General features: G+C 37.3%; 1 protein-coding gene across 10 annotated transcripts in view; it reads left to right on the top strand.

Moving 5' to 3' along the window:
* TANC2 (tetratricopeptide repeat, ankyrin repeat and coiled-coil containing 2) overlaps positions 1 to 12613 on the top strand; it is a 365737-nt gene that overhangs the window by 199963 nt on the left and 153161 nt on the right. For all 10 annotated transcript variants that reach the window (XM_032321490.1, XM_032321491.1, XM_032321492.1 and 7 more), the window contains one exon: positions 9899 to 10047. In XM_032321490.1, the coding sequence (XP_032177381.1) occupies positions 9899 to 10047 (149 nt within the window). The remainder of the gene's footprint in view (positions 1 to 9898; positions 10048 to 12613) is intronic.

A 12613-nucleotide genomic window follows, 5' to 3' on the forward strand; every position in this document is an offset into this window, starting at 1 on the left:
TTAATCCATCTTGAAATTAGAGCTCTATGTTTGTGTTGAACTGGTAAGTCATAGAATGTGAATCTGAAGATCATTCCCTCAGCTCCCTCAGAGTTCCCTAGCTCTACTATTACAAAACCAGCCTCATCCATTATAAGACTTCTGAATATAGCCTCATTGAAGAGCCCTCTTCCCTCCTTTTCCTGCTTCCATCCTTCCAAGACAAGTTTGTTTTCTCTGTGGTCTCCAGCACTTCCTTTATTTATAAAACATTTCTTGTATTCATTGGCTTCTCTCTCTCTGTACGTCATTGCTCTACTTTAAGTTGTTAACTGGTACCAGAGGAGTGGCCAAGTACTTTTTAATTTTATACTAAATTTTGAAATACATACAGCATTACTTCTTTTTTCATAATTCTGACTTCTTTCTTGGAGGAAAAACAGATATCAATAATTGTTTCATTCTTAAACCCAGTGTCCTTAGTACATTTTCTGTTAAGTTTTAAAAATTGAATTATAGGGGCGCCTGTGTGGCTCAGTAGGTTAAGCCTCTGCCTTTGGCTCAGGTCATGATCTCGGGGTCCTGGGATTGAGCCCCGCATCGGGCTCCCTGCTCACTGGGGAGCCTGCTTCCTCCTCTCTGTCTGCCTCTCTGCCTACTTGTGATCTCTCTTTTGTCAAATAAATAAATAAAATATTTTTTAAAATTAAACTATAAATACAGAAGGGTATACCAATCATAATTATGTAGTCTTGATGAAATTCTCTGAAGCAAACACCCCCACCTAACCACTACCTAGGTCAAGATAATAGAATATTACCAAGCACTTTAGAAGTTTTCCTCATGCGTCCCCCACATCATTATCTACTCTGTGAGTATAACCACTATATGACTGCCATTCTGTTATTTCCTTTCCCCATTTTCACTCTTTGTACAAATGAAATCACTTAGTATGTATTCTTTTGAATCTCTCTTCTTTTGTTCAATAGGATATTTGTTAGATTTCTCTCTTATTGCTGGTATTTCATTGTGTCTGTACTGTTAATGGACATTGTCAGTTTTGGCTATTATGAACAACTCAGTGAATATTTGTTACATATATTTTGGTGCACCTATGTATACTTTTGCTTTTGGTAAATACCCAGCAGTGGATATGCTACAGTTTTCAGTACATTCAACTTAAAATTTTTCCCAAATCTAATGCTACCAATTTGCAATCCCACCAGCACAGCAGTATTTAAGTATTTTTTGACACTGTATTGCTAGGGTTGTTTGTTTATTCATTTTGCATGCTATTCTGCACTGTACATGTGCAGTGGTATCTCACTGTGATTTTTATTTCATCTCCCAGTAATGTTTTGGGGGTTTGGGGGGACGGTGTTGTTTTTGTTTTTAGCAGGATTCTTTTCTTTTCATTTTATTTTATTTTACTTTATTTTATTTTATTATGTTGTGTTAGTCATGATACATCATTAGTTTTTGATGTAGTGTTCCATGATTCATTGTTTGCATATAACACCCAGTGTTCCATGCAGTGCATTCCTTACTTAATACCCATCACTGGTCTAACCCATCCCCCAACCAGCCTCCCTTCTGAAGCCCTCAATTTGTTTCTTGTAGTCCATAGTATTTCCCGGTAATGTTGAACAGCTTTTCATATGCCTGTTGGTCATTTGGGTGTATTCTTTTGTAAATTCTTGTATAAATTTTTTGGTTCATCTTTTGGTAAGATTGTCTTTATTTTTCTTATTGATTTGTATGGATTCTCTGTATATTCTAGAATAAGCCCTTTGTTGGATATTTGAATTAGAGATACCTTTTCCTACCATATGGCTTGCCTTCTTACCATCTTAATGGTGTCTTTGGTGAACAGAAGTTTTTCTTATCAATAAACTTCACAAAGAACCAGTCTTCTTTTGTGGTTAAGTGCCTTTTTTGTCCTGTTTAAAATGTCTTTGCCCAGTCCTAGGTCATGCAGATATGCTGTTAGTTTATCTTCCAGAAAATGTATTGTTTTACCTTTCATATTTGGGTCTGTATTCCTTATGGAATTGAGCTTTGTATATGGTGTGATGTAGGAACAAGTTTTATTTTTATTCATATCATATTGATCCATCATCAATTACTGAAAATACCGTCCTGTTACTAAAATATGGCAGTGGCTTACCCTTTTCCTAAATGAGGTGAATTATACATGTATAGATATGCTTCTCGATTCTTTATTCTCTTCCACTGGTCTTTTTATCTATGCTTGTGTCAGTCACATTCTATCTTAAGTGCTTTAGCATTATGTTTACTCTTGATATTAAGTAATGGAAGTCATTCTTCTTCAAGTTTTCTTTACTATTCCTGGACCTTTCCATTTCCGTGTAAATTTTAGAATCCCTTATCTCTTATGGTGCTGTATTCTTTATTCAGTGTTCTGGGAGCAAAGCCTAATGCATGAATACACTCGTCCTAAAGAGCTAAAATAAAATAAGGCTGTAAATTTAAATAGTTTTGATCAGCAGAGAATGTATGAAAGTTATATGATTTATTTCGTGTAAAATAGTCTTACAGTGATCACTTGTTTTGTTTATCATATTCCAAATTCATCATTATACAAAATCACAAATTCATGTGTTTGGTTATAAAAATGCCTAGATGGTCATGGACAAGTCAAAAAGGTGGGTAAGACATTTGGTATGAAGAGGAGGATTTTTTTTAAAGATTTTATTTATCTATTTGAGACAGAGCAAGTGAGCATGGGCAGGGGCAATGGGGAGGGGCAGAGGAATAAGGGAGAGGGAGAAGTAGACTCCCCACTGAGCGTGGAGCCCACCACGTGACTTGATTCTAAGACCCCAAGATCACCACCAGAGCTGAAGTCAGACACTTACCCAACTGAGCCACCTAGGTGTCCCATGAGAAATTTTGACAGCAAATATTTGGTAGGAGGGTTGAAGAGGAATTTTGAGAGTTATGATAGCAGATACCCTGAGTAGAGAGATGGTAGGGGGTGATGCCAGCAACATGGTAAGAGACTGGAATCAAGGATTACAGTATAACCTGGGGTTAAGAGCTTGAGTTCTAGATCCAAATTGCCTGGACAACCACTCATTACCCATATGAATTTGGGTAAGTTACTTACTCTTTCTGTGCCTACTTCCCTTATCTGTAAAATAAGGTTAAGAGTACCTACCCTTGTAAGGCAGTTAGGATAATTAAATGGGTTAGTATGTATAATACAATACTTAGAAACAGTACATGGCATATAGTTAATCTTCATATGTGCTAGCTATTGTTTTAATTAATAAAGGATCATCTGTGTTATCATCTGAGATGTATTATATTTTTATTTAAGTTGTTCTGTGCCTTGTTATGTTTCTCCACCCTTGACATACACAGTTCATTCCCAATAAGTCCTATGTAAGACCAAAGTGTGTTGAAGACTGAAAAGATTATTAGAACCTAGTAATACAGAAAACAAACCCCACACTCAGGAAAGAAACAATCTGAAGACTAAAACTTCATTGTAAGCCAGAAATTGAAGTAATTCTAGGAATTCTCAGAAATAACAGATTGGGGGCACCTGGATGGCTCAGTCAGTTGAGTGTCTACCTTCGGCTCAAGCCATGATCCCAGGGTCCTGGGATTCAGCCCTACATGTATAGGGCTCCCTGCTCAGCAGGGAGTCTCCTTCTACCCCTGAGTCTGTCCCTCCCCCTGCTCATGCTCTCTCTCTCTTTCTCTCTCCCTTACTCTTGTGCTCTCTCTCTCTCTCTCTCTCTTTCAATTAAAAAAAAAAAAAAAAAGAAAGAAAGAAAGAAAAGAAAATATCCGATTGGACACTCTGTGTTGAGAGTACATCCAGTTTGACAAATTTTGAAGGGGAGGGTGTTTCAGAGTTTCTCAGCCTCAGTATTGTTAACTGTTGAGACTAGAGAATCCATCATTATGGGGAGCTCTCTTGTAAAATGTTTATATTTAGCAGAATTCCTGATCTCTGTCTATTAGAGCTTATATCCACTCAAAACCTTGTACATGAATGTTTGTAGTAGCTTTATTCAGAATATATAGAAATTGGAAACCCAAACGTCCTTCAGTAGGTAAATGGTTAAACAAAATGTGGGTACATCTATGCAATGTATTACTGCTACTCAGAAATAAAAAAGGAACAAACTATTGAAACAGGCAACAATTTGAATGGATCTTAAAAGCATTATGCTGAATTTTTAAAAAGCCAATCTCAGGTATAATTTCTTCTATATGATAGTCTCAGAAGCACAAAATGACTCACAGAGCTCAGGAAAACACTTGAATATTACCAGTTTATCATAGGGATTTATTTTATTTTATTTTTATTTATTTATTTTTTAAGTAAGCTCCATGCCCGACACAGGTATTGAACTCATGACCCTGAAATCAAGACCCGAGCTGAGATCAAGAGTCAGATGCTTGGGCGCCTGGGTGGCTCAGTCAGTTGGGCGTCTGCCTTCGGCTCAGGTCATGATCCTGGGGTCCTGGGATCAAGCCCACCTTGGGCTCCCTGCTCAGTGGGGTGCCTGCTTCTCCCTGTCTTCCCCACTCATGCTCTCTCACTATCTCTGTTGCTCTCTGAAATAAATAAATAAAATATTTTTTTAAAAAAGTTAAAAAAAAAAAGGTCAGGTGCTTAACCAACTGAGCCACCAGATGTCTCTCATAAGGGATATCTTTACTGATACAAATGAACAATCAGATGAAGAGGTACATAAGAGGAGGTCCAGAAAAGTCCTGAGCACAGGAGCTTCAGTCTTTGTGGAGTTTAGGTGTACCATCCTCCCAGTATGTGGATGTGTTTATCAACCTCGAAGCTCTCCAAACCTCATTGTTTAATATTTTCATGGAAGTCCCATTATGTAGGCATGATTGATTAATCATTGACAATAGCTGATTAACTCAATCGTCAGCCCCCTTTCCCCTCCCTGTATGTTGGGGAGTGGGAGTGAAAGTTCCAACCTTCTAAATGGTTGATTCTCTGGTAACTGTTATTCTCTGATTCTCTGTTAGCTCCCACAGCTGTTTAGAGTCACCTCAAAAGGGCTTCTGAAAAATAAAACATGTTTCTCCCACCGCTGTAACTCACGAAATTCCAGGAGTTCAGGAGCTCTGTTCCAACAACTAGGAAAAAGAACCAGATATACATTTTTTTTTTTAATTTGACAGAGAGAAAGATCACAAGTAGACAGAGAGGTAGGCAAAAGAGAGAGGGGGAAGCAGGCTCCCTGCTGAGCAGACAGCCTGATGCGAGGCTCTATCCCAGGACCCTGAGATCATGACCTGAGCCAAAGGCAGAGGCTTAACCCACCGAGCCACCCAGGCGCCCCCAGATATACATTTCTTATATCACAATATCACATGTAAGCAATATGGCTATTAATAAGCTGTCTCTCATTTAGACATTCTTACTATTTGTAATATTACTTTCCATTGAGAGAGCTGTAAAACTTACTAGCTGGGAACATTGATTCTGGAGTCAGGGAGCCTGGGTTCTAAACCTGGCTCTACCATTTATTGCTTGTCCCTAAGTTTTCTCATCTGTAAAATGAGGGTGATAATACCTATTTCATAAAGTTGTTATAAAGACGAATTAATATTTGTAAATTGTTCAGTGACTTGTACATAATAAGCACTATGTGTTAAATAAATGAATCATATAATTTAATGTCTTATTTTCCACAGAGTATAAACTTTTTAAAATCAGTGACTGTACTTCCTCCACATTATATAAGTCCTCATAGTACCTGGTGTTAACATGTACATAGAAAATACTTGATAATTACCAGAATAAGTCCTAGAAGAAAATGAAGTGGAGCCCCCAAATGTCTATAGGTCAGGAATCTATGCTAAGAAGAATTTGGAAAAGCTTAGCTAGTTTAATCTATAGAAGGGGAAAAGGGTAATTCATCCATTTGAATATAGCAGTTACCTTTTGTTTTTAAATTTTATTTATTTATTTGACAGAGAGAGATTACAAGTAGGCAGAGGGGCAGTCGGTGGGTGGGGGGAGCAGACTCCCTGCCGAGCAGAGAGCCCGATGCGGGGCTCGATCCCAGGACCCTGAGATCATGACCCGAGCCCAAGGCAGAGGCTCAACCCACTGAGCCACCCAGGCGCCCCAGCCGTTACCTTTTTATGAAGGAATAAAAAGCTTTCATTCTTGAGGTGAGTCGGGGGGGCAGCAAGAACAGTGTAAACTTAAATATTTGTAAATAAAAATAACCTCATTGATTCTATTATATCTGTTCTGTGGCAGAGAATCTATTTTTGTTGACTCTTGGAAAGGAAGTAGGGGAGAGAAAATAGAGCCCGTTTTTCTATTCTGACATTAATTCAGTTAACGTTCTGTATAGATTTTCCACAGATGCACCACTTGAGTTCAGCAGTAGTATGCAAAAATATACACATAGTCCCTTCCTCTGACCCCCAGCTTATAACTTTAGTAGAGAAGTTAAGATAAATGTAAACTGAATAATAACAACCACATTTTCTTGCCATATGGAATGGTTTAATGTGTAAGACTGAATATTAAGAAAAAATTAAGAAGCTATTTTGGCATCAAACCATATGACATTATAACTGATGCTGCTTGTGTTAAAAGGACAGGTCTCTCTCTAAAAAAGATTTTTGTAATGTCCTGTAGGATCTGTGCTTCTGTGGATTATTATAAAGTTAGACTAAATGATCTAAATGACAACAAAATCTGAAAAAATGTTAACCATAAGTCAAGTTAGTATAAACAGGTGGTTTAAATAAATTATTTCTACATCACATTTAGAGTAGATCATATTGCATTCCTTGGCTCCTTTTTGTGTGATTTCTATAAATTCTCTTTTTTCACTTGATCTTAGCCAAAAGACTGAGAAACGATGATAAATTCTCGATTTGAAAGTAAGTTTATCTTGATGGTGAGTCCAAGGAAAAACCTCATATTGACTTTGTTTAGCATCCCTCAGTGAAAAGGTTTGAAAAAGAATAATTCCTATAGTTGGTGACCACTGAAAAATAGCCTAAATAGAAAAAGAACCTAAAAAAGCAAATTGTATGAAAAGAATGTAGCAGTCTGGAGGTAGAGGATTAAAATGAATACCAACGATCAGGAATTTGGGAGGGGGGTTATATAAATTTCAGGGCAAAAATGAACTTTAATGGGGTTTCTTTTTGGAGTGATTAAAATATTCTGGTATTTGAAAGTGATGGTGGTTGCATAACCTTATGAATATACTAAAAACCACTGAACTGTACAATTCAAGAGGATAGAGTTGATGGTATGTGAATTATATATCAAATTTTTAAAAATTACCCTGGGGGCACCTGGGTGGCTCGGTTAAGCATCAGACTTGTGATTTTTGACTCAGATCATGATCTCATGGCTTGTGGGATCGATCGAGCCCTGCATAAGGCTGTGTGCTCAGCAGGGAGTCTGCTTGAGATTCTCTCTCCCTCCGCCTCTAGCCTCCACTCTCTTGTGCATGTGTTATGCTCTCTCTCACTCTCTCTTTAAAAAAAAAAAAAAAAAAAAGACTCTGACTGTGGGGGACATGCTAGTCAGCCTCCTGTGGCATGGGGTAGGACCCCAAGCTGGGGGAGTAGAGCACTTGCGTGCAGGATGGCCGTGAGCAGCAGTGACATATGTATTTAAAGGGGGAACAGATGAAGTAAGGATAGTGAGAGTCAGATTTCTCACAATTGAAGAACTATGGGAAAAAAGCTTTGGGGAAAAATAAAACCTAAATTAACCTTATGGGAGTGAATTGAAATTAGAACATCACCGGGAACTTTTGGGGTGTATGTTTGTGTACAGAATTACAAACGAAAATGAATATAAGGATGTGTGAATGTGTATGTATATATACATGTGTGTATGTACATGATCATACTGCCTAACTCTGTCCCTGTGGACCTGGAGGTCAATGGCATCCTAACAGCCATAAGCATACCTGATATTCTAAATGCCTTTCTCCACTAAAAATAACCAGGGCTTCTTGGAAAAACATCTGATTCTAGGGCTAGGGCAGGGAAAGTAAAAGATGATCCTGGAACATCTTATTGTACCAGAAAGAAAGGAAGTACTCAGAAAATGACACAAGTATGTCCAAATGTTGCAAGAGCCACACTGAAACGGCTTACCCTGGCCAAATCTGGGACAACTGGAACAACAAAATAAATAATGATAGTAACAGGTTGTAAGTCAGTGAATATATAGGAATCATTAAGTTCTGATAAATAAGTAAGGAAAAGAAACTAAGCTGTTGAAAAAGTGATGGGTTTAGAAAAATTACTACTTGGCATGATAGTAATGAATTCAATCAAGAAGCATTAGTGAATGCTAAAAAAGTAGTGGGCAAAGGGTCACTGAGGAGAGTCCAATCGATACTTTCACACCAGTGTCTATACTATCATTATTCTTATGTATAACATATATAGAAATATATATATGATATATTCTAATATCTAACAGATTAAAAACAACCCAAGGTCCAATATCAGTTGAATAAACTATGGTAATGTACATACAATGGAATATTAATTGTTCATAAAAAGGAATGAAATTCTGATACATGCTACAACATGAATGACCCTTGAAAACATGCAAAGTCAGTTAGGCAGGATGTCAAAGGACAAATATTGTGTGGTTCCACTTGCATGGTACCAAGAAAAGGCAAATTTGTAGAGACAGAGAGCAGAATAGAGACTAGTTGGGGCTAGTAAGAGGGGGGAATGGGAAGTTTTTATTTAATGGGTACAGGGTTTCTTTGGGGGAAGATGAAAAAGTTCTGGAAGTGGACAGTGGCAGTGGCTATACAACACTATGAATGAACTTAATGCCACTGACTTGTACTTGTTAAAATGGTTAAAATGAAAAATCTTGGTATACATTTTTATCACAAAAAATTTTTTTAATTTAAAAACTTGTTGATATATTTATGTAGACTCAAAGTAACCCCCCCACAGATTACTTATTAATTACAAAGAGAAAAGAATAGTTTTAGAATGGCAGAATATAGCAAACACTACTATAACCAAGCGATCAAAGTTAACAGAACATCACTTTTGTGATAGTTTTGCCCAAAATGTGTAACCTGAGTCAAAGTACAAGGTAATAGGAGATAAGTTCGAATTGAGGGACATTGTACAAAACAACTGTCCTATAATTTTCAGAAGTGTCAAGGTCTTGAAAGTTAAGAAGACTGGATGACTGTTCCAAATTAAAAGAGAACTGAGAATGAAATGTACTGAATAACACTGAAATGGATCCTTTTGCTAGAAAGGACGTTGCTGGGACAAAACTTGAATGGGATCTGTGGTTGAGATCATAATAATGCCAAATGTTAGTTTCCTGACATCTGTGCTGGTGCTGTGACCATGTAAAGAGAATGTCCTTGTTTATAGGACACACTAACTGGGGATGATGGGACATCATGTCTGTACTTCCAAATGGTTAAGGGAAACAATGTTCTTTTTACTATTCTTGAAACTTTTTTAAAAGTGTAAACTTATTTCAAAATCTTTTGAAAAAAATATTTACACAAACTCTAAGAGAAAAGAAAAAAAAGATAAAAGAACTTGAATGAAGGTGGGGATTGTGGCTGGAGCTAGGTCTAAGACTAGAACTGAATTGGAACCCTAACTGCCAAAGAAATAGGAAACTTCTTCTAGTTAGTAAATTACAAACATTCTCTTAAGTCCAGGTTTCAAGTAGATATATTGAGGATAATCCGAGGAAATAATATATCAATTGTGTGGAAGTGGGAAAATCGGCTTCTAGGCAGGGACCTGGTAATTTTGGATTTAGAACTAAAACAAAGGGAATGACCAAATTAATTGTAAGAATAGCTGTGGGACGAGGCCATTTTATTTTGAAAGACTCAAGTGTTTCAATGTCTGTCTGTTGTAGGTGATGCTGAACAGGAACTTGGTCCTCCTCCATCTGTAGATGAGGCAGCAAACACACTCATGACTCGTCTGGGTTTCCTCCTTGGAGAGAAAGTCACGGAAGTTCAGCCGGGTGACCAATACAACATGGAGGTACAGGATGAAAATCAGGTAAACTGCTTGCTGTCACCTACGAAATGTGGAATAAATCAGCCTGTTATATCAGGAACAATGTTGCAGGGTGTGTGTATGTGTGCATCCCAATGGTTGAATGACTTTTGAGGCCTGAAGATGTAGCTCAACTTTCTATCATCACTGTATTACTTTAGTTTGTGAAACACCTTTTAGTTTCATTTTAGGTCTAAAAAGTCACTTTAAAGTTTTGATTCATTATGGAATGAATGAAGAAATTATTAAGTGCATAAGCCAAGAAACAGAATTGACATTTATGTGAGCACTGCACCTGGAAATTACAGAATATACATTGTTTTCAGGTACATATGGATTATTTATCAAATTGACAGTATGCTGACCAGGTCTTGATAAATTTTGGATTACAGTTACTGTGATCATAGTAGAATTAATCAATTACAAAGTGATAACCTTAATAATAGCTAGAAGATAATTTAGAAAATCCCCCAAATATTTGGCTATTAATATACTTCTAAATAGCCTTTCAGCCAAAGAAGAAATCATAAGAAATTAGAAAATATTTTAAACTGAAATAATAACAAAATATTACAAAACTTATAGTATATATTGATAATATATAAAACTTACAGTTAAGAGGTGCTCAAAAAATTTAAATTTGAATACATAATTAGAAAAGTGAAAATCTGAAGAATTAATGATCTAAATATTCATGTCAGAAAGTTTAAAAATACCAGCAATGTGAACATTTATTCCATAGATTTTTTTTCTTCTAGCTATTTTTTAATTTAAATGTAGCAAAGGAAGTAGACTCAGATTTATTTGTGTGCTCATTTTTAAAATGTATGTCCTGTAGTGAATCCTTTATTCTAGAAGATGACAATTTGAGTTCATCTTGTATATTCTTCGCAAATACTTGTGAAGATTCTGTGTCCTATGTTAGCTTTGTCACAAAATAATATAGTCTTTAAGGATTATATTTATAGATCATGTGGATAATATTCAGGTGTTCCAGAGCTCTCTCCTCTGACTTCTCTATGCTCATTCCCTTGGTCATTGGTTTTGCTGGCTGCACATTACAATCACCTGGGCATTTTTTATAAAATTCCGATGCCTGGAGATTCTAATCATATTGAAACTCCTCCATTCTTTTTTTTTTTTTTTTTTAATACTCTCTTAACTTCTGAATTGCCTCTGGCCCTGCCTTTCCCCTTAACTCCAGTGTATTTCCAGCTACCTGTACTCCCTTTTCTACCTGTTGTGTCCAAGACACAGCTCAAACCTAACATGTCAAAACCTGAACCCTTACATTTTTTCCCAGAACCTGCTCCTTCTGCAGTGTTTTCCTTCTGAGTAGTTTGTACCACTTTCATGCTTCGGACAAAAACATCGGAGCCTTTCTTGAGCTTTCACTATCAGATTATTCATTCACTCTTTTGGCAAATCATGTAGGCTTTGTCTGCAAAATATATGTTGAATCTGCTCCCTTCTCTTTATTTCCACTGCTACACCTGAGTCCAGGTCATTGTCCTCTTGCCTGGGCTACTGTGATGGTTACTGGACTGTAAGGCCTGGAACTTTTTTTTTTTTTTTTTTTTTTTAAGATTTTACTTATCTTTTTGAGAGAGAGAGAGACAAAGATAGTGAGAGATTAAAAGAGCATGAGTGGGGAGGAGAGGGAGAAGCAGGCTCCTCACCAAGCAAGGAGCCCAACTCAGGGCCTATCCCAGGACCCTGGGATCATGACCCTAGCCAAAGGCAGATGCTTAACCGACCAAGCCACACAGGCGCCCCTGGAACTTCCGCCTGTCCTATTTACTGCTGTATCCTCTACATCTAGAATAGGGTCTAGCATTGGCAGGTGCTCAGTAAATATTTACTGAATGAATAAACAGCCTCCTAATAGCCCTCTGCTTCCATTCTTGCTCCTTTGTAATCTGTTCACACAATAACCAGAGTGATCCTTGTAAAACGTGAATCCGATCCTTTTGCTTCTGTGCTCTCAATCCTCCACTGTTTTCCCATCACATTTAGAGTTGAATCTAAAATCTTCAGCGTGATCAGAAAAGCACTGCCTCATCTGACCCCTTGCTACTACCTCTCCTACACTGCCAACCCTTCTCCCTTTGACCTGCAGCCCTGCAGCATCACTGGCCTTCCTGTCATTCCTCTGACACAGAACATTCCTTTAATAATGGAAAGCACTCCCCCCAAAACTCACTTGCTCACTTCATTTGGTGCTCTGCTCAAGTGTTACCTCTTCAGGGAAGCCTTCCTTACCTGCTGTCTCTAATAGCACCTGCCCATGGTTATCACCCCTTATCCTGCTGCTTTTTTTTTTTTATAGCTCTTAATCATTAATTTATTACACACCATATTTAGTTGTGGATTTTTGTTTTTCTTTCCTTGTGTGTATCTCATACAAGAGTGTAAGCTTCACAATGGCAGGGATTGATTGTCTTTTTTTAAATCAGTTTATATTTTAACTGTGTTGGTATGCTATGCCCCGTGAATAAAAAATAGGAATGATATATGTTGAGGGCCTTTCTGATACTGGTTTAAGTAAAATATCCATTTTTTTTACTTT

This window comes from Mustela erminea, chromosome 18 (genome assembly GCF_009829155.1).
Source record: "Mustela erminea isolate mMusErm1 chromosome 18, mMusErm1.Pri, whole genome shotgun sequence".
Lineage (NCBI taxonomy): Eukaryota > Metazoa > Chordata > Mammalia > Carnivora > Mustelidae > Mustela > Mustela erminea.